The sequence below is a fragment of the Sclerotinia sclerotiorum genome, genomic scaffold (genome assembly GCF_000146945.2).
Source record: "Sclerotinia sclerotiorum 1980 UF-70 scaffold_1 genomic scaffold, whole genome shotgun sequence".
In the NCBI taxonomy this organism is placed as follows: Eukaryota; Fungi; Ascomycota; class Leotiomycetes; order Helotiales; family Sclerotiniaceae; genus Sclerotinia; species Sclerotinia sclerotiorum.
In genome coordinates, this window is record NW_001820835.1 from 949,755 (window position 1) to 972,164 (window position 22,410).

Genomic DNA, 22,410 nt, shown 5'->3' on the forward strand with positions numbered 1-22,410 from the left:
TATTATTTTCATAAAGAAATTTAATATATTTTTTTTTAGTATCTGAAAGAAATTTTTAAAAAATTAATAAAAAATTTGTATTTAATAATATTCTTTAAAACTTTTTAAAATATATTTATATAATTTCTTTTAAAAAAAGTTTTTTATTTTATTTTATTTTTATTTGAATGTTATATTAATTGGATTTTTGATTTTTAAATTTCTTTATATAAATATTAATTTTTAATTTTAAATATATAAAATTCAAATTAAAAATAATTAATTGAAATAAATATAAACTTTAAAAGATTTATATTAGATTGTATTTATATAATAAGAATTTAAAAAGTAGAAAAATTGTTAATTTTAATATAATTTCGTTTAGTATACAATGAATGATATCTAGAAATTATATAGTATTACATTAACTAGTTTATATACAGCATCACATACTCGCCCTACCCGTTTACACACTTCAGGGTATTAATCAGGGTAGGTATTAGGGTATCAAGAATCTAGGTACATAAATACATAAGGTTACCAGGTAAGTCTTACTTGAAATAGATTACAGGCTAGGTACTACAGGCTGGGGATCCATCAAATTTCCAGTCCAGCGGTAAATTAAGGGTGTACATTTTAGGTTTTTGTATGATGAAAATGGAAATAACGGTGTAGTTATGATTAATGATACTAAGTATTACTCGTACTCTTAGAGATTATAGATATGTATACCTAGGTATTTATAATAACAATCAATCCCCCAGGACTCGGAGCAAGCATTCTACGAGGTAGAGGTCTATCTCCACTCATCATCCTTTCTTTAAATTAAATCTTTGTCCATTCGTTGATTCTCTTGAACGTTTAAATTAGTAATACTCACCATTCATCTAAAGTACGAACGGAGTACGAGGTCGAGGAATTCTTAATACATACACATATACATGATCTTACCTAGTTAGTAAATAAGGCTTCAGATACCTTGTATAATTATCATTATGATTAGTATTATAAGTCAATTTGACTAGGGCAGGCAGGCATTGATAATTATAGAACCTGGAAATACGGAGTAGAGCTACGGAGTTTTTGTGATGTGATGTGATGTGATGGAAAGTTTGAAGTGATGTGAGGTAGTATTGTGCATCGGTCGGGTCAATTTCGTTCCACTTGGTAAGACTTGGGTACGAGGTAAGACGGTGACGAAATATTCCGAGCGATCTGGTTTTCGGTGTGTTTGGGACTTGGTATTTATACTTATGCATATGTATATATGTACGGAGTATGTATGTATCATGTCAAAAGTATATTAATAATAAGAATAATAGAACCCGCTATCTAGCCAAGGAGAAATAAATTGGAAAATCAGATGGATGCGCTTCGCCTTGTGTAAATAAATAAATAAATGCACGTTAATATTGTGCATAATCTGGAAGTTTGACAACCTGTCAGTTAGACTACTTAATTAAATCAAGAAATCGGTTATAATTAATAATCATATAAATAAACAACAAACATATATACATACACATGATCTCTCCATCGTACATGCAAAGCTAGATTGAGCGAGCGAAGTAAGTGTCACACCAAGCATCTAGATCCAAAATCACAGTAAAGAGATATTATCATATTCATCATCATATTGATCAGCAAATATATCGCGTGGCATTAGATGAATATGCCAATGGCCAATGCGAAGACAATGCCAATACCGTTTTTTTGTCGATCGGTCTTAACGCCGCTGTCAGTTTGAATGCGAGTTTTTGGGAGCCCTTGGTGATGCATGCATGTATGCAGAATGTTGGAATCGTAGCTAGGTAGTGTGTATTATTGGCTGGCCTTTTCTTTTATTATCAATATCAAACAACTATTAAATTTCATGACGGAATCAAATTAGTATGTATGATCAGCCAGCCAGCTAGCTAGCTATAATCTCTAGAAGAAGCATGCGATAACTGTCTGTAGTTAGTTCTAACCCCAATCACCCCATCATCGTCTTTCCTTTGTGACCTCCGTAGCTTCCGTACCTGATTCAACCATCCCCGTTCCTACCCAGCACTTATCAACCTACTTACCAGACTTCCCCATAAAAAGCCATACCAGCTGGCATCACAATACGATTCGCAAACATAAAACAAAACCCTACATCATCAATCTTTAATATTTGAACTTCAAACCCCATCCATCATGAGACCCCTATTTACCCAATAAATCAACTATCCCTCCTGTTCATCGCTCATCCACGCTCGCACATACATACATATGCATAGAAAAACGCATGCACAGGCACACATCATACATACCATAGGCTGCAGCCATCAAAAGCGCATACGCATACACATAGTTCTACCAAACCCCCAATGCAATTCCAGCCATCACCATCAACCAACACTAATCAACCCCCATACCCCCAAAAAAAAACACAACACTAAAAAAAAGAATTCAAAAATTCCCCCAAAAATTCTCCCAAAATCCCATCTTTCGCCCACTTCCCCATCAAATAGCCAACGAAACCAAAAGCGCCCAAAAAGCGGTACCCCATTTCAATGGTCCACGATAAACCTAGCACCTTCTGACGTGAGGCTAAGCATGCAATCTGCAGTGCACCCGTCTAACACAAGCCATCAAACACATGCTGTAGAACCTATCTTCCCTTGCTTTCCTTCCTTTCCCATTCCGTAAGCCGAATATACTGGTAATCAATCCATCTATCACATTATCATACATAATCGTGAAAGAAAGAACCTTTGTATACGTAAAAGTAACCCCATACCTGCTTTTCCACGTTTCGTAAGATCTTAACGAGGTAGCAAGCTAGCTAGCTCGCTCGCTCTGAAACTTTCGAGATATAACTCAATTAATTGACCACCAAGGCAACCAATTGATTGAAATGGACACCAAAAAATAAAAGTAAAAATAATCAAAAAATCGCAACAAATCGCAATAATGTAAATACCATAAATATTAAGAAAATATGTGTATATTTTGAGGTTTCGGATCTGAATTCGAGTTTGGCTTTCAATCGTACTAATATGATATTGTAAATCTTTTCATGAACAAAATCATTAGTGGACAAGAAAGCCTAAAAGTAAACGAACTCCAAGCCAGATCGCCCGCACAGTACAATCCAGTAACAGTACGTAGAAGGAACCCCAACATATCATCAACCCCCAAAAACCCTGCCCCAAAAACCCCAAGAATGCGAAAGGAAATTATTTTTATCCCGGTATACATCGTGACAAGAAAGAAAACCTCTATAGCTGAACCCCAAAAAGAGATAAAAATAAAAACAAGAAATAAAAATGAGATAGCAAAGAAAATCAAAACGTTTTGGTATTGGTATCCCCGCTTGCTTGCAATGAAAAAAAAATAATCACACAAAAACTTTTCGTCTCATCTCACGTCCCATCCCTTAATCCGAGCTCACGCTCGAATTTGAAGATTCCGACGTCTCGGAAGATTTGTCATCATGGAGATGGGCTTCCCATTCAGCGACCGAGATGGGTTTTTCCGTCATGGCTGCCAAGCGGAACAGGTGGCGCGCTTGGATACGGGAATCATAGTCTACGGTCGCGGTGTCTAGATTATTCGTTAGAACTTGCATGTGAAAAGAATGGTAAGAAAGATAAAAACGTACGAAGAGTGCTTCTTCCATCAAACATAACCACTGAGTGTTTTTCCCATCCTACTCTAGCTTGGAAATCATGACCCATACAAACATGATCGACCAAGAATTTCATAAGCATCTCTCTCTCTCCATCCTTGAGCCCGACAATATCGGTTAAAAACTCCGAGTTGAGATAAAGGGCCTTTTCGCCCGAGACGGGATGTACGCGAACGATAGGGTGCAGGGAATCGATCGGGTCGGTTCGGACGGTTCCTCGTGCAGCACGGGCATAACCGATCATCTTCTGTGACGAATGAGTCGCCTTCAAGTCCTGAATCATGGCGCGAAATGTAGGTGAAAGGCGTTTGTAGGCTTCCACTGTATCGGCAAAGACGGTGTCACCACCAACATCGGGACATGCTAATACTGGTTGTGTGTTAGATTTTCTCGGTTTCTGTAGCTATGTTTGAAACTTACTGCCAAGCATAATATATCCAGGTGGCTGCTTTTCGTAGCTGACATCATGATGCCAGAGTGTTGAGGTCAACTTTTTCTGGAAGAAATTTGCGATTTCTTCCTCGTTGTGGTCGCGATGAATAACATGGAAAGGAGGGTGTCCCTTGACGGAACCAGATACAGGCTGGATGCTCAAAGGTCCAAAATACGACATGAAGTCTTGTTGGAATTGAGGTCCGGAGTGAAGGAAGTCTGATTGTTCACGGAGTACAACAATTTTTCGTTCGGTTATCAAAAGAGCAAGCTCGTCTTTGCCTTCATCAGAGAGCTCCTCTAATTTTACGCCAGTCAAAATGGTTCCCATTTTAGGTGTGATGTGTTTGGCTTTAACACCACCATTAAAAAGGTTTGGCTTGGACTTATCGGCCCGCAGAGCTGGGTCATAGTACTTGAAGTGCGGTATTTCGTCGAACCAGACATCGTCTTCCCACTTTGTGGTTGTTAGTGGCTGACTGATGTTAAGGAATTGGGCCTAAACACTTACCGATGGAAGGTAACTTGGAAACTCTGTTCGTCGCTTTGAGCTCTGGTCGTATTCATCGGATACATGGTTATATGGCAGGTTAATGTCGTAACTGATCTCGGGGACAGCTACATCATCCTCTTCTGTAAGTCGACTAGGTGCCATAATGAATATGTTAAGTGTGTTGAGTTTATATTGTAGCTATGTTGTGATGAATGGTAAAAGGGATGAAGTGTGATGAGTATGTCGAGGTGAAGATGAAGAACTGATATAAATATGTGAGAAGGGGAGGAGAGCCTCTCGGACCTTCGACAAATTAAGTACTTGATGCTTGGGATATCCTCGGTTGAAGAAACATTAAATCTATCTGCGATGAGGGTAGGGTAGCAAAACGCGTTAGAGCGATGCCAATAACAACCGTTTTTAAAATGCGGAGCTCAACGGTTGTCGTGTAGCTTACTATTTGCTCTCTGTCAGATTGGAGATTATCAGTACTGTAATGCAGTAATAACACATTAGCAAGCGGTGTAGACCCACGATGGTGTGACATGGTAGTGGTTGCTGATCATCCAAGGGTAAGATGAACATGGGATAATGGAGAACTGAGAGGCCCAGCAACTTAGCAAAGCATTGTGGGGTCAATTACTACAGGGATTGTGCATATGGGAGTTCCAGAACATGGTAACCAGTAGGAGATAAAGTTTCCGCCGTAACAAAACGGACTCATGATAATGACGAAGCTTGTATGACCCCTTAGACGCAACGGCCCGTGACACACATTGGAATCGTAGCGCGACTAGGAATAGCTAAGATGGCATTAATGCGAAGGAGTTGAAACATCCTTGCTTTAAGCCAAGTGAACAAGTCCAGGACGGGATGAAAGGACAAGACGAACGACATTAGACCATTGTAGAGAATACGACAACAGTACAGCAAAGCCTTTGATTTGAGAAGGGACCTCAATTAGACACTATAATCCGTTACCTAGTTACCTGCAGGCATGGGACTAAAACTTCGCACATATACTAGATAGGTTTAGGGCCCTAGGGGACCTACCTCATTGCGTAAAGTTTGATAGGAAATAACCTCTTCGTTGGGCATAACAAAATCAGAAGTGGGGCTTGAAGCGAGAAGGAACATTCGCTGAATGTTCTGAAATGTTCTAGCGACGACTCGAGGAACATGGGACCTGTGGTAAACTTTTCAAGGCCATGCAAAAATGTAAGAATGTGTGGAAACTATTCGGAGGATCCGGTACTAAAATTGTGAACTACAATTGCTTTAATTTACGATGGATATATCCGAAGTGAGCATTTATTCTTGCCCATGTTGAACTTTACAAGCTAGGACCCCGACATGGCTCTGGAAATTGGATATTGGAAATTAAGAAAGTTGAAAAAGATGATGTGCATGGAAAGTTCAAAAGTGCGTGTTCGCAAGAGTTCCACCAAGGATTATAATCCGTCCCACTTGTTCCATAGTCCCCATTGAATGTGGTTCCACGCTTGAAGCTGACCCTGTTCATTTAAAACCGCCAAAAAAATAATAAAAGATGGATCCATTTTTGATTCCACAACATCTTTTTTTTTCTCCCACGCTAAAGACCTGATTAACTTCTAAGAGACCATTTGCCCAAAATTGGTAACATGATATTTTGTCCTTCAATAAACTCATAATTTCATGGTCTATGGTCCTAAGTCGTGTAATCATGGTTCATCATCCCATATCCATCCAATAAGATATTTTGGCACTTGCCTAAAAGGTTGTGTGGTTGTTCGCAACATTTTTGGTCCATTTTGCAGGATTATCGGCCACTGTTTTCAATGTCACCGTATCTATCAGCAGACCGAGATTCGACATGGGCTTGCCGCATCTCTAAAATTTGCTTCGGGAATATATCTACCTACACAAAGCCTTCCGGCGGCGCTTGTTCTTCTGCACAAGTTTTCACTGATATTGTGATTTCAACAGCATTTAGCAAGCTTGAATGCGTACTAGCTAAAATTAGATATCCGTGATGATTGATACAACTTCGTCAATAGCTTGACATGAATATTTATTAGCGCTAGAAATAATTGATCAATTAAGCTATCCACAGCTGAGGAACTGATCTCGCAAGTCAATCCGGCCATGCATATATCATGCTACACTTGTGCATTGCATTAATGGCTAGAGGACAATGATATCCTTAAAAGTCACCCAATAATGGTGCAGAATACATCATAAGCTCCCGCGTCAGAAACCTTTATAGGATAGCTATGCACACGTGTATGTCATTCAACAATACTCTGGAGCTGAAGCTGGCTGCAGGATGAAGCCTTTTAAAAGCTTAGCAAATCATAACGAAAAATTTTCCCGTGCACAGGCGATGTGGATTTCGCCAACCGTGAGTAACCAAGATGGTGGCTTGCTGGTTTCCCACAGAATTGGTAGCAATTGCTGGTTGTATCATGTATAAGGCTCATTAAAGATACCCAAGGTGGGGGAATCGGGGCATTAACGAATTCGGATGATTTCTCCGATCATGTTCATGAGTTCGACCGAGAGAGCTTTGAACCTTTGTCATGGTGCTGACCCATTCGAGAGCTAACGTGGCCCGAAAGACAACGTAACGTTCTGGCAGATAGGAGGATTTCTTGTGTTGGTGTCATCGGGTCACTTGGCTTCGCGGGGTCAACTCGAGCGTGGTTTGGGCTAAGATACTATATCCATGTATGCCATGAAGTCATTAGTTGATAGTCTAGTACCTGACATACCAACACAAGAGGGCTCGTATTTGCCCGATGCTGTACAAGTTGTTGAAACCTTGAATAACTGCTCTGAGATTAGGACGTGAGCAACGTAACCAATTCCAGCTTCAGTACGAGGGGTAACGAAATAAAGAGTTGTTATTCGGTTGACTCGTGCTGATCCTTGACATTCCTATGAACCACTCGTGCAAAGTAATAAAGGACGGGAATAACGTTGAGCTCTTTTTGAGAATTCAATACTCGCAAGAAATGCCCAATGAATGTTGTTTGTTGTTTAACATGTATCCTGCACCATCTTTCGATTATGCATGTTACTACAATCTCCATCGAAGGATCAGGCATCAGCTGTATGCTTTCAGTCTAGTTGTTATCACTCCTGTGATTTTGTTCGAAATTGACGCATTGTAGCCTTCCGAGGCGATGCTGAAAATACAGAGCTTCCCAGTCAGTACATGACCCAGCCGCATTGAAATCAATTTCCGTCTACCCGAGAGGAACTCAAAAAGGAGACTCGCGTGGTCCAATCCCCGTTTCAATGCAAGCTACCGAGGTCATCGTTGCAATATGTATTTGGGGTGTACTCAAAGTCGTTGATCTTGTCTCAAGTGAGATCTCCCAGGCAACCCGAGCTCCGGGAACGACTGGACTTTGCTTTGCCAAAACGGTGTGATCATTCCTTGTGCATTCACTCGCTAAAACTGGCAAACATCGCAGAATCTAGTTGTTAGTTGGCCCCGGGCAGTGCCTTCACAAATCTATTGCTCCGATATTTTGTCAGCGCAGAAATGCTTTCCGCACATGTTTGAGAGGGCCACGTGCCGAGCACCGAGCTCAAGTAGGTACCCGGCTGGAAACAGCCTAAATGCACCTTGGGCTAAGTCCCGTAATATCCGTCGCAAGCATTACCAGTTAGGTCCATACATAAATGGTAAAAAACTCGCTAGGGTATGTGATTCGACTTTACAGCATTGATCGGGAGTTCCCATCAGCTTTCGAATGGAGATATCCAGTACCGCAATTCGTGGTAATCCAGCTGCTGGTTATCAAAAAACAATTATACATGCGTCCCGGTCCCATAAACCATCGCGGATTTTGATATAAAGCACCGAGCTATGTAGTGATCTGCGGGTTATCATACTCCGACCATAGCATTGAGGATTTTCATGTGGGATTGGCATTTAGGAATCTGTCGAATGACGTATGATAAGTTGAATAGAGTATTAAGAATCCGAACTCGTTGCTTCTGACATGTGACTTTGCAGATGCTGAACAATAAATGGAAATAGAGCGGACATTCTTCTGTGATCAAAACCTTTCACTCGGAAGATATTAAAGACAATGAAGAAATCTTCGATTTAAAACCTGGGAAGGTACGACTACACGGAACGGAATCCCACGCCGTAAAGTCGGTTCCTTCCCTTCGCATATCCCTGGTAGGTATTTAGTATAGGGAAGCGAAAGCCCTTGACGCGAAATTCCCTTTGACTGTAAGTTTTATGTTGTTAAAAATATGCATTGTGTTCAAATCAAAATGAACATCTTGCAGTTCGAAATATAACCAATACCTTGATGGTTCCGAAACTCTCGATAGAGGTCTCTTTTCGCTGATGCTCTGTTTCCTATCCCAGACTTCTCGCCCTTCCATCATCATGTTCTTCTTCTTCATCATCCCCGTCGTCGTCGTTGCAGCCCACATGCCTGCCTCGAAGTCGAAGGATCTTGAGAGATAGCGAATACTGTTTGTCGCAATAATATGACAAATGGATTTCCAGTGTCGCATTTTTGCTTTGTTGAGTTAAACCTCCGCCTCTGCTACGTTTTAGAAACCGGCACGACGTCAATATATGTAGGTCCTATTCTTGGAAGGTCCAAAATTGCTCTGTAAAGCTGAGAATGTTAGTGAGACTGTTGTGGAGAAATTGCGACGACACTCGCTACCAATAAATGGTATTCGGTGCTTCTGGAACTTTAGAAGGCGGGGCTGATAGGGTTCGCAGGATTGCGATCACCCAATTCCCAGACGATCTTAGTAGTCGTCAAAAATATGGGTATAAAAGTCGGTGCCATGCTCGAATCCATTTTTATCATGCTTTCCTTGGAAGTATATCGAACTCGAAGACTTCTCTTCATCTTCTATCATCACTTGGCTTTCGAAGATAACTCCAACCAATTTACTTCTAAATCGACTATCTCGACACATGTTGAAATGAAGAGGGGAGGGACGCGTTCCTAGTAAGATACCAGAAAAAAGAGTGAGGTGGAAAGCAATTGCAAAGGAAGAATCTTAAAGGGTTCCAACACCAACGCAAAGTCGGGAACAGGGAGCGCTACACCTGCAAGGGGACAATGTCTTTCGAGGTGACAGTAAGACACTAGGCTTCAGGTCGTTTTTGGAGTATGATACAGGTAGTAACAATTCAAATCAGTTTCACTTTTTTGACTTTGATTCGAATTCGTGATGGATCTCATCTCATTGTTGGATCGTGGGCGAACCGATAGATCAATAACGCTTGTTAAGGAAAATAGTAAACACATATAGAATTCCTTGGAAGGAGAGGATAACAAGAAACTACAAATAGGTGGGATCATTTCGGTATATATATTCCCAATGTTGGTCAACTTCCAAGATCCCTTCTATGGGACAATCGACGCTAGTTAGGTGGAGTAATTTCTCAGCAGCCGCAATTGGCGAAAGATGTCACGTGAAATGTATTGAAGCTACTTAGATCTCAATTCACATACCTTTTACCGTCTTCAACAGAAGAAAGTTCTTTTCGAGAAGGATGGGCATACTGGGACCAGAAATTAGAAACAAGGTTTCATGGTACTAAGGTGCTCTAGAACAGATGTGTTGCGCAGTAGTAATATCGATCGATGCAGCCCAAGTCTCTCATCATTTCCACAACGAATGATTGAGCAGAATGTTGAGGCTATATGTTGCACAGCACGGGAGTGCCCGTTACACGGACTAAGAGCTTATCACGAAAACCAATCAGATGCATGAAGTCTCATGCATCTATCCAGAGGAAAATACCCGGGAAAGAAAGGCAGATCACGAAAAGACTACGAATTGGATGTTTATACTTCAGGATACGTAAGAGATATATTTAGTCTGCATTTCAACCACATGGATCGTTATATCCCTACAGTTTTATTGACAATAAAATGGTAAAAGTACATCCACGCGGCAAAATCCTGGCCTTATCTGCGTATGTCCTGCATGGTAAAATCATAAAGGATTAACCCTGGATATATTTGATAGGATTATTGGCTACCTGCATATGTCTACAGAAGCCAATGAACGCATGCTTACTGGCGTGATATATGATACGCTTCTATATAACTGAAGCTTCAAGTATAAAATGGTATTGAAGAATAAGTTCTCAATCTAGAATGGTAGTGTGTTTTACATCAATTACAAAATAATAAGCTAAATGATACCACCTTCTATGTAGGAACAAAGGCTTCTCCATTTCGGTCATTCCCCAGCGGGATATCTCATGAACGCATCTTGAAAACACAGATTGTTTTCACTGTTACTCACATCATGGGACAGATGGACAGGGAGAGTAATGAATCTCGTGGCTTACTCGATGGCTACACTTGGACCCTCGGACGAGGGCTTCGTAAGAAAAGGAATCGTGTCATTACAGACGGTAGTCGTTCGTCTGAAGGGGAACCTTAAGACGTAGAATGAAACATTAATGCGAAGATGGAAATGTACAGGAGACACAAATTTTCCTCGAACCTCCTTTTCCCAATATCAATTTTTTCGCATATCTTCCTACGAAGTGAGTAGTAGTCTACAAGGCTGTCCGATAAAATCCTTGAATTTCCAAGGTACCTGTGGTTTGGATATTCCCTTGTCCAGCGTTCTCACTGTCAACACTATTGCAGACACTCTGTTGCCTGAAGCAGTTATGGTTTAATTCAATTTTATTCCTCCCGAAAGCAGGAGTTCGATTTAAACATATCTCACAAAAACACAAAGCATTCACTCTCTTGCTTTGCAACATTTAATGAATATCCATCTCAATTTAAGCACTCGATTCTGTATATGTTCCTTCTTATTTCACGGACAAAGTCCTTCTGTTGCATGTCCACAATATTCTGCTCAAAACTCTGTGTGAAAACTTTTACGGATAGCTACATTACTGTTGCCCTGCAAGTCACATTTCGAGTTTTGGTAAGAGAATGAATGTTGTATATGTGGAATGAAAATCGGATCTTCAAATGGATTCTCAAGATGTTGACTCGTTTCAAAACATTCGCTCATTTTTTCAGTCTTACTCCTCCAGACCTCCTTTGTTTTTCACTCTCTTCCAGATTCCACACACCTACTGTTTATTAAACGCAGCAATTGAGCAGCACATCCTTGGCTATTCACCTTGGGATTTTTTTCGCCAATGCCAAATAGAAGACTGAGTTAGCATTTTGCAAGTCGCTATTGAACATTCAATCCGTTCTGTCCGAGCACCTCTGGTTGTCTAGCACATTCGCGAACACTTAACCATCATTTGCAAGAAGTCTTTTACCAATTGTGAGGTTTCTGCATCGACAGCCACGAAACCAATAATATGAGTCTGACCGTTGAGTTCCTCTAAGTTTTAACTGCCTAGAATTCAGTTCATAGCTAAATCATACATGTGATCTACCCAATCCACCAGACTCACACCATTTCCTGACTCTCTTTACCCCGTCTATTATCACTAGAAAACTAAGTACTCATTGTCACCCCCAATTGACTAACATCACCTCGATTAAGCAGCTCACTCACAATCGCTATTTTCTTGATCGATCAACCTGGTCCCAAACACATGACAAATAGCACTGCATATGAAATCACAGCTTTCCAGATGGAGACTATAGAGGATGTAATCATGTTCTTCGAAAGATGAAATTCAACAAGACCTGCTATAATATCGCAGTGATCTTGCCTTTTCCGTCGTTAAAAAAGTACTTTTAATACAGAAGTAAAATTATCCGTCGGTCCTTAGTCTCATTCAGTGATGGAAGTAGTACACAGGGTAACTCTTGAATATTTTAATATAATGAGGTGTATTATATTTTTGAATATATATAATTAATAATATATAGAAATAGTGAAATTCATTATATTCCTTCTGAAATAATTAATATTAAAGTAATGTCAATTATATTCTACTGAAATTCTATCAATTCTAATAGATATATTTTTAATAATATTTATTTTAAAAGGAATATAATATCATAATTTAAATATATTAAAATGATATAAAGTACTTTAACATCAGCTATTATATTACCAATTCACACTACCCCAATCACTGGTCTCGTTCAGATCAGGCATTGTGTCAAAATGGGCTTGGATAAGAGGTATACAATAAATATCGATGTAGACTGCAAGAGGAATTCAAATTATCGACAGGGAGAAAACTCGTTATGAGTTGAAGAATTCGCGGGCATAGCATATGGTTTGATGAAAATAACAACCAGATAGCTATGTAGGTAGTAATACAATAATGGACGAACTAACAAGCCAGAAATAATGTAATCTTACTAGCAAAAACATAGCATGTGTGATAAGCTTATAAATCAAAAAGTCAAAATTACTCGTCAAGAAACGATACAGGAATAATATCCAAGCAAAACCGTTATATGACAACAGCCACTTTATTACAGCTCAAATTCAAGCTCTAATACCTAGGTACTTATAGATCATTTTTCGGCTAGCTTATCTACCGATCCCTTGCTCTTCAGTATTATCTAGTTAATTCCTCAACACTATTCTACACTGCAAACCTCCTCTTCATCCATCTCTCAATCCCCCCTCCAAAAATCTCAACTCAATCCCCGCTTTTCCCGCTGCAGATATCAATCGGATAATCCGACATATCCGGCTCAGCCCTGCAGCTAGCGTGATGCCTGCTCTCCACAATGGAGTATGTACTCCGTAACCTTACTCTATAACATATTTGCGCAGCATGAAGTAAGTACACTGTGATTTTAATATTTTAATAATAATATTTTTTGAATATTTAGAATGTTTTATCTCAAACGAAAACCAATTTATGTACGTAGTATATTCATTTCATGATTTATGTTGCATAGATAGTTCATCCAAACCAAACCGAAAAAAGATAATGTCTGCGTAAGCAAGCTGTTTTGCAATATTCCGTTCCCGCTTTTAGTGTGTTTATGCTAACAGGGAGGCTGCAAGGCATAATAAAACTACGGTTGCAACTCCACTCCACTCGCTTCTAACCCACTAACTTGCGCCCTGATGCTTCCTCGCATGATCACTACTCCCCATTTTATCTCATGTTTTACTAGGTAGGTACTTACTCGAGATCCTGATGGACGGACTCAATAACTCAATCTTTCAAATACATTATCTAATATACATCTACTCTTCTCCATCCAGTGTAAGCCTCCCTCACCCCCAGCAAACAATACACAAGCCTATCTATTTTACCTATCTCAACCATTTTACCCCATTCATCAACTCCTCCACTCCTCCATCCCATATATCTCCTACCCATAATCCAAAGAACAAGGATAACCATCACATTACCCAAGCCAAGCAGCCAAGCAACCAAGCAACCACAACATACCCGTATCTACACGTAAAGGCTTACATCACCAGTACAATCACCAGTACAATCTAGCGGATAAACCATGGATGAATGATTATTAAAGTATAGTATAGTATAGTATAGTATAGTATAGTATAGTATAACCTTATCCCGGATATACATACTTCAATTAATATGCTATACGCTGCACGCTGTACGCTGGAACAGTGAGGCTGTGAATGAGAAGGATGGTATATAAGAGTGCTTGTGACCCGAGTGAATGTGATTTGTGGTTTGCTTACTTATTTACCGAGTTGTAATCTTATATCCTCTATCGTCAATATTACTCTCATCAATCCATCCATCAATTCAACCTCACAAATCTTCAAATCAAAACTGAACCCAAATCTCGATAAATTCTATACAACTCTCTCTTACACACACTTCATCTTCATCCTACCTCAAATATCTACCTATCAAATCTCATTAAAACCCCAAAAACCATTAAAATATGGTCGACGCGTCCACAAATCCCCGCACTACTCTTCACCCCGCCATGATCCGTCAACCGGCTCCTACATACAACAACAAAGGACACGAATTCGAAATGAGAGAACCTGTTAGTTAATTATTTTCTCCCTTCCCTATCTCCATCTCCCTCATCCTTCCCCGAAAACAAATAAAAATAAAACCCTACTAACCCCTCTATCCTACAGTCCCAACACCCCCACATGACAATGTCACCCTCGCGGACCAACAGCCACGATTCCTATTCTTCAACCGATACAAGTACTAGTGCTAGTGCTCACGCAGCAGGAAGCGTACCTGTACATCAGAGGGGTGGAAAGGGGAATGGAGGATTGTGTTGTGGGATTTGTGCGGGGTTGGCGTGTTTTGAGTGTTTGGAGTGTTGTTGTTAAATTTTGGATTTGGTTTGAGTGGAGAGGTGGAAGTGGTGGGAGAGCGAGATGAATAGGTGTGGATTGGAGGGAGGGATGTTTTTTTTGTTTTTTTTTTGGTTGTGTGGGTTTGGGGAAGACTTTTGGATAGGGAAACGGGATGGGAATGGGAATGAGAGCCTAAGTTTAGGCTCTATGAATTTATGAATTAAATGGATATTTGATATTGACATTGGAAATTGGATATGTGTTAGTAGTGTTTGCATGATATTGTGATGTACTATATTCGGATGAAGTATATGTCGATGAAATAAATATATATGTATATGCGGTGCATCTAGTACCTATTCGAATGTGATGTTAAAATGGGAACATATTGAGCCTCTAGCGATCGATATCTATATTCATTGCATATAGCTTCAACACCATCTTCAATGCTGCACCAAGCTACAAAGATCTAGTACTAGTACAATCCTCGCATGTTCCCCAACTAATCATGTAGCTGGTGTTCAAGATGAGCACGAAGCCAAAAGAGTCGTATGGTACTGATAAGATATAGGGGAATAAGAACGTATTATTCTTGGATTAGACAGTATATGATATCACTAGAATTTCTCGTCTTCAGCTTCAGCTAAAACCTTGAAATCTTGCTTTGCAGGTCTTTGTCCAAATATCGTACTGCCGACCCTGACTTCTCCACTGCCTTGTCGAATTGCCTGTTAAAAGTCATTAGTTCTAAGTCTTACACGACAGCTCCCTATCTTCCAATCGAAGGCAAAAGTGAGGAAGCAAAGAATCTAATCAATAAAACTCACCTCTTCAAAATCCTCACTCATACCCATACTCAATTCCAATCCCTCTAACCCCAACTCCTTCTCCACTCTATCTCTCTCCTCACGCAAAACTATGAAATCTTCATTTTCTTCTCCTTCCTTCATCTGACTTCTAGCTATCGCACCAATAGTCATTAAACCCACTAGTTTCAGAAATGGACATTCTTCAATAACGTATTTACACAATTCAGTTGTCTCTTTTCCGGGCGTAACGCCAGATTTGGAGGATTCGCCAGACGTGTTGACTTGAATGTGAATGTTTAGTGGGGAAGGGTGCGAGGATGAATCAGCGGGAACGGGAAGGAGAGAACGTCCGATGGATAGTTGGGAGGCTTTCTTTTGGGAGTCGACGGAGGAGACGAGGTAGAGGTTGGAGATTGTGGAGGCGAGGGGTTTGCATTTATCTGTTAGACGGGGTTAGTTTGAGATTGCTCGGAAAGAAATGAGAGGAAAGTCCTCAAGTTCTCTAGACAAAGCTCTGAAGTCCACTCGGGCTTAGAGAACATCCAATGTCTAATTTGAAAGAGTATCATGTGACTCATTTCATATCTCAACGCTGCACTCTCTTCCCAAACCAACACAACAAAACACATAACCACGCAAACAGAAACCAACATACTACTCTGTAATCCCCCAATAAAATGCCACTTGATGTTCCTCGGTAAAATCTCCGCTTTCTCCATCAACTCCTGCGCATAATTCTCTCCGAAATGCTCTACATTTGCCTGCTCATGAAGGGCTAGGATATCGGTTGCTGGCTTGAGCTTAGATACTGCTACTAATCTTACCTGAATTTATGTTAGCTTTCTTGTGGTAGTATGTAGCATGTGGTATGAATCGAATATAAATCATAGAAATAATGGTTGAGAGGAAACACAGAAAGCACGTGTTACATATGGATTTATGAAGAGGAGGGGCAATGAACACACATTTCTTGTTCCGGCGGCATTGCTGACGCGCTCAGAGACGGATTGAAAGGCTGAGATGAGAGTTTTAGCGCGGACTGGGTCGCAGGTGAGTTTCATTTTGGGTCTGGGGTATGGTTGGGTTGAATTGGTTGTTGGTTTGTTTAATTTATGTGGTGTATGATGGTATCAAAATTTGTTAACTATCCTCGGCTTTTTCAATGACGACTCTATCGATAAGAATTCTAGATTTTGGAGGAGCGGAGCGGAATTACTTGGCACCGTTCGTGATACCCTATTCCGGGACACGAAAAATTCTATTAAAAGATATGTTTTGAGTGGATACTCTTTTTACACTTCCATAAGCTTCGGCATACTCCGTAAACATACATCAATATCTACGCGGCCGGAAAAATTTCGACCCAGGTTCTTGCATGTTCGAGACCTCGAGACCGGATGAGTTGTGGATTTATCTTATGTCGTTGCCTATGCATCCAATGTGTTTGGATGGCTCGAGACGGGATGGTGAGGATGGAGGAATGGAAGGTCTAGTGATGTTGGTGGTATGTATTTTCCTGGAGTTGTAGACGATTGTTGTGGCCAGTTAGTGGACAGATGGAAAGTTAGAGGTCGAGAAGGTGGAAAAAGTCGAAGAGGTCGAATTTCGAAGGTTCATGTGTTGGAAGGCCGACTGATGTGGTGGCTTGGATTAGAAGGATTATTTTAATGATGAGGATTTATCCCGAAGCAGAAGCTCACTGGTGGCTGCATGGATTTTGATTTACTGGAATTATTCTACACATGGTATAACGAAAAGTCAGGATATAATTTTGTTCATTCAATGTACGAACGAGGGGTGAAGCGCACAATAGCAGTGCATCTTCAAAATGATGGAAACATAATTTGATAACCTCTTCTCCAGTATACTTTGGGGAACGTTTCCACTGATGTACCTGCGTACCCCGTATATTATTACACCAGATCTAGGAATAATATGTTTCGGTTCTACGATCCAACATGCTAAAGTACCATTTCCAAAGATCATGAAAATAATATTGGATCCTCTGTCGTCATTTATGCAATTAGTTGCTGAGTTGGTCGATGGATCTCCCTATTTCCCACATTTTCCTTACCAAAATGTGTATCATCGACGCGAGTCCATTCATGATTGATTGAAAAGGCTGTGTAACCTATTTGGAGATCCGCACTGTTCAGTAGTTTGTTTCGTTAGGTTCGATCGCAAATAAATGGGGATTGAGGAACTTGGACATGATGGAAAATTGTGATTCATAATGATTCAGAAGGTAAGTGATGAAGTATACGAAAACACCCAAACTCCAAGATCCTGTTGAGTCAAACGATTCTTTCTAATTACACATGCAAAATCCCCTCTTTTTAGTTTCCTGATCATCAGTACATATACGGAGTTGCTAATGTAGTCTAGAATATCACCAAGGAAGCCCCTTAAACCATTGATGAAACTTGTAAGGCCAGGTGGTACTTTACCCGATTAGCTATTTTCGCAATCTTTTCTTGTTATTTTCAGGAGGATACGGAGGATACCCAAGCTAGACTCTATATTCTATAGAATATAATATGATAGGTTGGATATTTTGTTGGATCCTTATAAACCCTGGAATCTTTTCTTGGTTGTTTCGTATTTTTGGTAACTGTGGTGGCCCACTAATAAGAATCTCTTATTGGCTATAACTTATGGTGACCATGGGTGGGCTTTTGGTACCTTGCATTCTTGACCCCTTCAAATGTTCGATGCCTTCAATCAAAATGTTAAACCCCAGTATTTGGAAAAATTTATAAGGATGACACAAGTGTTTACTAACCTAAATAGACCTCTAGATCTTTTTTTCTTTTGTTTAAGGGACGGGATTTACATCTTCAGCTTCTCCACAAGGACTCATCCAGTTTCCTCTCTTTTGTGTCAATCTTTACCTTGTATGTGCCGCTTCTGCTCTTAGATCTTTCATTATCTCACATCTCAGAGAAATGGAAAGGTAGAGAAAAGTCAACACACGCTAATCAAATTTCTATTATGAAGAAAACCTCTTTTTCATTCTTTTAATAACTTTTCTTCGACCACTCGTTCATTCTTCTTCTTTCAACCTTTGGACTTTGTTTCCTCAATTTCATTGTCGAAATTGTTGGTTGATGCTATTTATTATTATTCTGTTGGAACTAGCAGAATATACACGACCTAGTGCTACTGATTAGTCTTCGAACTTGTTGATCAGACCCCTCAACACGCTCGATGCGAGTTGTACGAATGACGACCATCCATTGATTCCTTACATTCGTTTGGCAGTTTATCAATTGAATAAGTCTGCTGAGATTCTACATTGATATTCACCTTTTACACAAATTGTACAAATCATATTCAGTTTCTAATCTCGTTTTATATTTGAGACGAGAAACATTCCACAACAAATCTTATCCCCTCCGCCACTTATTCAATTTCAATTTCAGATCCCTTGAAAGATCTGCGAGTGTCAGAATCCGCCTTTTAAGACACGAAATATTACCCTTCGATTAAATGTCACTTCGATCCCCTCGATCACCAACTGATTTTTCGCGGCGTGGCTTTCAGCCCATAGACGGCAGCGATATGACCGACAACATTCCCCTCACACAAGTGCGAACGGGAGCCTCCTCCACCGGAGCACGAAGAGCCGGAGAAGGAATATTAGGAGGGAGTTCGGAGAATGATTCAGGTAAAGATGATGAGAAGCAGGGAGGGTTTAGGAAAGGAATCGCAGGTAGAAGGAAAGTTTACCCTGCACGAAGAGGAACAAACGGGGAAGAGATTGCAGTCAACGGCTTGGGTAGACTTTACAACACGATCGTCAATTTCTCGGTGGTTACTCGCTACATGTTTTATGTTGTGCCTATTGGTATTGTCCTCGCCGCGCCAATCGTCATTTTCGCCGTTCTATACCCAAAGGCCACTATTGGAAAATTAAAGGTGTACTTGTTCTTCACTTGGATTGAGATTATTTGGCTTAGTATTTGGGTTTCGAAGCTATGTTCCAAAGCCATACCATACATCTTCATGTTTTTGTGCGGGGTTGTCAGCACTGGTGTACGCAAATATGCATCCATATTGAGAGCTTTGGAGATTCCATTATCCTTAGTCGGGTGGGCCATTACGAGCTTGGTTACATTTACGGCCTTGACGTCTCCGCAATTGAACAGAATTACTAATAAGGATGGCAAAAACTGGGACGGTACCATGGATCCATGGGTCAACACGATGAAGCGTGTCCTAATACCTACACTGATCGCTACAATCTTACTCTTGATTGAAAAACTTATCGTTCAATTGATCAGTGTCAACTACCATCGACGATCTTTCGATGGACGAATTAAAGAATCAAAACACCTCATCCACTTGCTCGGCCTCCTCTACGAAGCATCCCGAACTTTGTTTCCGATGTATTGCCCCGAATTTGTGGAAGAAGATTACATTATTAGTGACAGCATTGAAGCCGTGCTTCAAAAGACGAACAGAAGACTAATGGGTCATAACAGAGCTGGTTCAAATGCGCCATTGAAAATTATTGGAGACATCGGTCGTTTTGGTGACAAAGTTACCTCAGTCTTTGGAAACATTGCGTCTGAGATTACTGGAAAGCAAGTTTTCAACCCAAATTCTGCTCACTCCGTCGTTATCGAAGCGCTTGAGAAGACTAAATCTTCCGAGGCATTGGCCAAACGTTTATGGATGTCTTTTGTCATTGAAGGCAAGGATTCTCTGTACGTAGAGGATCTCGAGGAGGTCCTTGGCGCTGGTCGTAAGATGGAAGCTGAAGAGATTTTCGAGGCTTTAGACAACGATGGAAATGGTGATATCTCCCTCGATGAGATGATCATGAAGGTAGTGGATATTGGTCGTGACCGAAAATCGATCGCAAACAGTATGAGAGATGTTGGTCAGGCCATTGGTGTGCTTGATCAGGTTTTACTCATCATTGTCCTTATCATTGTTATTTTTGCCTACAGTAAGTTCTAATTTCCGGCGGCAAAACACACTCTCTAACCATTTGATTAGTTGCTTTCCAAGACACCGGTTTCCTTGCTACCTTGACAACCGCCGGCACAACTCTATTGTCTCTATCCTTCGTTTTTGCTGCCACTACTCAAGAGTTTCTCGGTTCCTGCATCTTCCTTTTCGTCAAGCACCCATATGATGTCGGTGATCGTGTTGACATCAGCTCTGAATACCTTGTTGTGGAACAGATATCTCTACTCTTCACCATTTTCAAACGTATTGACAACATGAAAATGGTACAGGTACCTAATATTGTACTAAACAACCTTTGGATCGAGAACATTACCCGTAGTAAGGCAATGAAAGAACAGCTCGACATGTTTATCTCTTTTGATACCACCCTCGAAGATGTTGAACTTCTTCGCACGGAGATGGAGGCTTTTGTTCGTCATCCAGACAACTCTCGCGACTTTCAATCCGATGTTGTATTGGAAGCTGTAGGTATTGGCAATATGGATAAGCTCCAGCTAAAGGTCGAAATCAGACACAAGTCTAACTGGCATAACGAGACAGTTCGCGCTGCTCGTCGCTCCAAATTCATGTGCGCTCTTGTTTTGGCCCTGCGCAAAATTCCAATCAACGCTCCTGGAGGTGGTGGAGATGCTCTCGGTGGACCTGCCAACCCCAATTACTCTGTCGCTGTGACAGACGAATGGGCTGCCGAGGCTCGAGAGAAATCATCAGCCACCAAAGACTCAAAACGCCTCATACCCACGACACCTCTCAGAAATACTAATCCAGATCTTGGTCCAATAGACACTGAGGAAGAGGCAGCGGAACATTTAAATGCAAGACGTCCAGGATTAGATTTTGCTCATAGTAACAGTTACAACGATAGCGATGATGTGGCGACATTGGGAGAAGACAATTTCGATCAATACGGCAATTCAAGGACATCTCTATTAAAGAGAGCAAGCACCAGAGGTAGACGAAAGCCTGGAGAGCATTTACCGCTAAATGCATTACAATCGTCCCCTGGTTTCAGTGTGACAATAGACGGACCTTCAGGATCAGGAACTTATGGGAGCTCATTCATGAATGACGGTTCTTCGGGTTCTACCGAATATAACTCATCATATAGCAGCGGGAGTGGTTATCAAAAGTATACACCATTCCCTGTAAATCCTTCGGGTCAGCTCGGCCGGAATGCTTCCGTTGCTTCGACTAGAAGTCAAAACTTGAGCGTTGACGGAGCTGGTCTGCCTTCGACATCACTGTCTCCATCATATTCCGTAGGACAACAAGCCACGGGTATTATTTCAAATCCGGTGGCTAGCACTTCACAAGCTGCTCCTGGTCGGACTTTAGTCGGAGGTGTGCCGACAAATCGGACTAGAAGCGGGACGACAAGTGGTAGTCAACCAGTTATCGATGAGGAAGAAAAGTAAAGGTACAATGAAAAGATTACAACATGGGTTGGGTAGGTCTGGATTTCGTTAATTTCAGGGTCAGGAGTCAAGCATGCTATACCCGGATAATCTTGCTGAAAGTTGATGGGTGGTTGGCAAAATCTTAACGAATATGAACGATGTTTTCTGTTAGATAGGTGTTAGCTATTTTAGCTTCCACACATGTTAGATTGACTGGATAAAGTCAAATTGGAATCATAGATTGGGAGGATAAATCTATGAATGGACAGAGAATATCAAGCAATTTTAAGCAATTTCAATCATTTATTCGACATTTAGTCAAAGAGGTTTTGTAAAAAAAAATTTATAATCAACTCCAAATGCTCAATTCCACATGAAGTAATATTCAATCATCCTAAGTCGTTACGCATTGGGACATCGCTATGACCAGTAAGGTGGCAGGAATTTTCCAACATGCCGTTTCCATTACTAACTAAA

General features: G+C 40.6%; 7 protein-coding genes across 7 annotated transcripts; 4 read left to right on the forward strand and 3 right to left on the reverse strand.

Moving 5' to 3' along the window:
* Positions 1 to 3,385: 3,385 nt before the first annotated feature.
* Positions 3,386 to 4,724, reverse strand: SS1G_00367 (hypothetical protein; the record flags this gene model as incomplete). The annotated part of the gene is made up of 4 exons (XM_001598231.1): positions 3,386 to 3,552; positions 3,611 to 4,000; positions 4,058 to 4,526; positions 4,581 to 4,724. The coding sequence occupies 4 exons, from the start codon at positions 4,722 to 4,724 to the stop codon at positions 3,386 to 3,388; spliced, it is 1,170 nt and encodes a 389-aa protein (XP_001598281.1).
* A 454-nt stretch (positions 4,725 to 5,178) lies between these two features.
* SS1G_00368 (predicted protein) lies at positions 5,179 to 5,887 on the reverse strand (the record flags this gene model as incomplete). The annotated part of the gene is made up of 3 exons (XM_001598232.1): positions 5,179 to 5,355; positions 5,616 to 5,748; positions 5,850 to 5,887. The coding sequence occupies 3 exons, from the start codon at positions 5,885 to 5,887 to the stop codon at positions 5,179 to 5,181; spliced, it is 348 nt and encodes a 115-aa protein (XP_001598282.1).
* A 1,382-nt stretch (positions 5,888 to 7,269) lies between these two features.
* SS1G_00369 (predicted protein) lies at positions 7,270 to 9,039 on the forward strand (the record flags this gene model as incomplete). Its single annotated transcript, XM_001598233.1, has 5 exons — positions 7,270 to 7,391; positions 7,745 to 7,973; positions 8,031 to 8,144; positions 8,596 to 8,742; positions 8,938 to 9,039. The coding sequence occupies 5 exons, from the start codon at positions 7,270 to 7,272 to the stop codon at positions 9,037 to 9,039; spliced, it is 714 nt and encodes a 237-aa protein (XP_001598283.1).
* Positions 9,040 to 10,856: 1,817 nt separating this feature from the next.
* On the forward strand, positions 10,857 to 11,238 carry SS1G_00370 (predicted protein; the record flags this gene model as incomplete). The annotated part of the gene is made up of 2 exons (XM_001598234.1): positions 10,857 to 10,935; positions 11,102 to 11,238. 2 exons carry the CDS (start codon positions 10,857 to 10,859, stop codon positions 11,236 to 11,238), a joined length of 216 nt encoding a protein of 71 aa, XP_001598284.1.
* Positions 11,239 to 14,374: 3,136 nt separating this feature from the next.
* On the forward strand, positions 14,375 to 14,783 carry SS1G_00371 (hypothetical protein; the record flags this gene model as incomplete). Its single annotated transcript, XM_001598235.1, has 2 exons — positions 14,375 to 14,482; positions 14,580 to 14,783. The coding sequence occupies 2 exons, from the start codon at positions 14,375 to 14,377 to the stop codon at positions 14,781 to 14,783; spliced, it is 312 nt and encodes a 103-aa protein (XP_001598285.1).
* Positions 14,784 to 15,367: 584 nt separating this feature from the next.
* SS1G_00372 (hypothetical protein) lies at positions 15,368 to 16,620 on the reverse strand (the record flags this gene model as incomplete). The annotated part of the gene is made up of 4 exons (XM_001598236.1): positions 15,368 to 15,478; positions 15,578 to 15,999; positions 16,215 to 16,383; positions 16,525 to 16,620. The coding sequence occupies 4 exons, from the start codon at positions 16,618 to 16,620 to the stop codon at positions 15,368 to 15,370; spliced, it is 798 nt and encodes a 265-aa protein (XP_001598286.1).
* A 2,500-nt stretch (positions 16,621 to 19,120) lies between these two features.
* Positions 19,121 to 21,951, forward strand: SS1G_00373 (hypothetical protein; the record flags this gene model as incomplete). Its single annotated transcript, XM_001598237.1, has 2 exons — positions 19,121 to 20,513; positions 20,564 to 21,951. The coding sequence occupies 2 exons, from the start codon at positions 19,121 to 19,123 to the stop codon at positions 21,949 to 21,951; spliced, it is 2,781 nt and encodes a 926-aa protein (XP_001598287.1).
* Between the last annotated feature and the right edge of the window lie 459 nt (positions 21,952 to 22,410).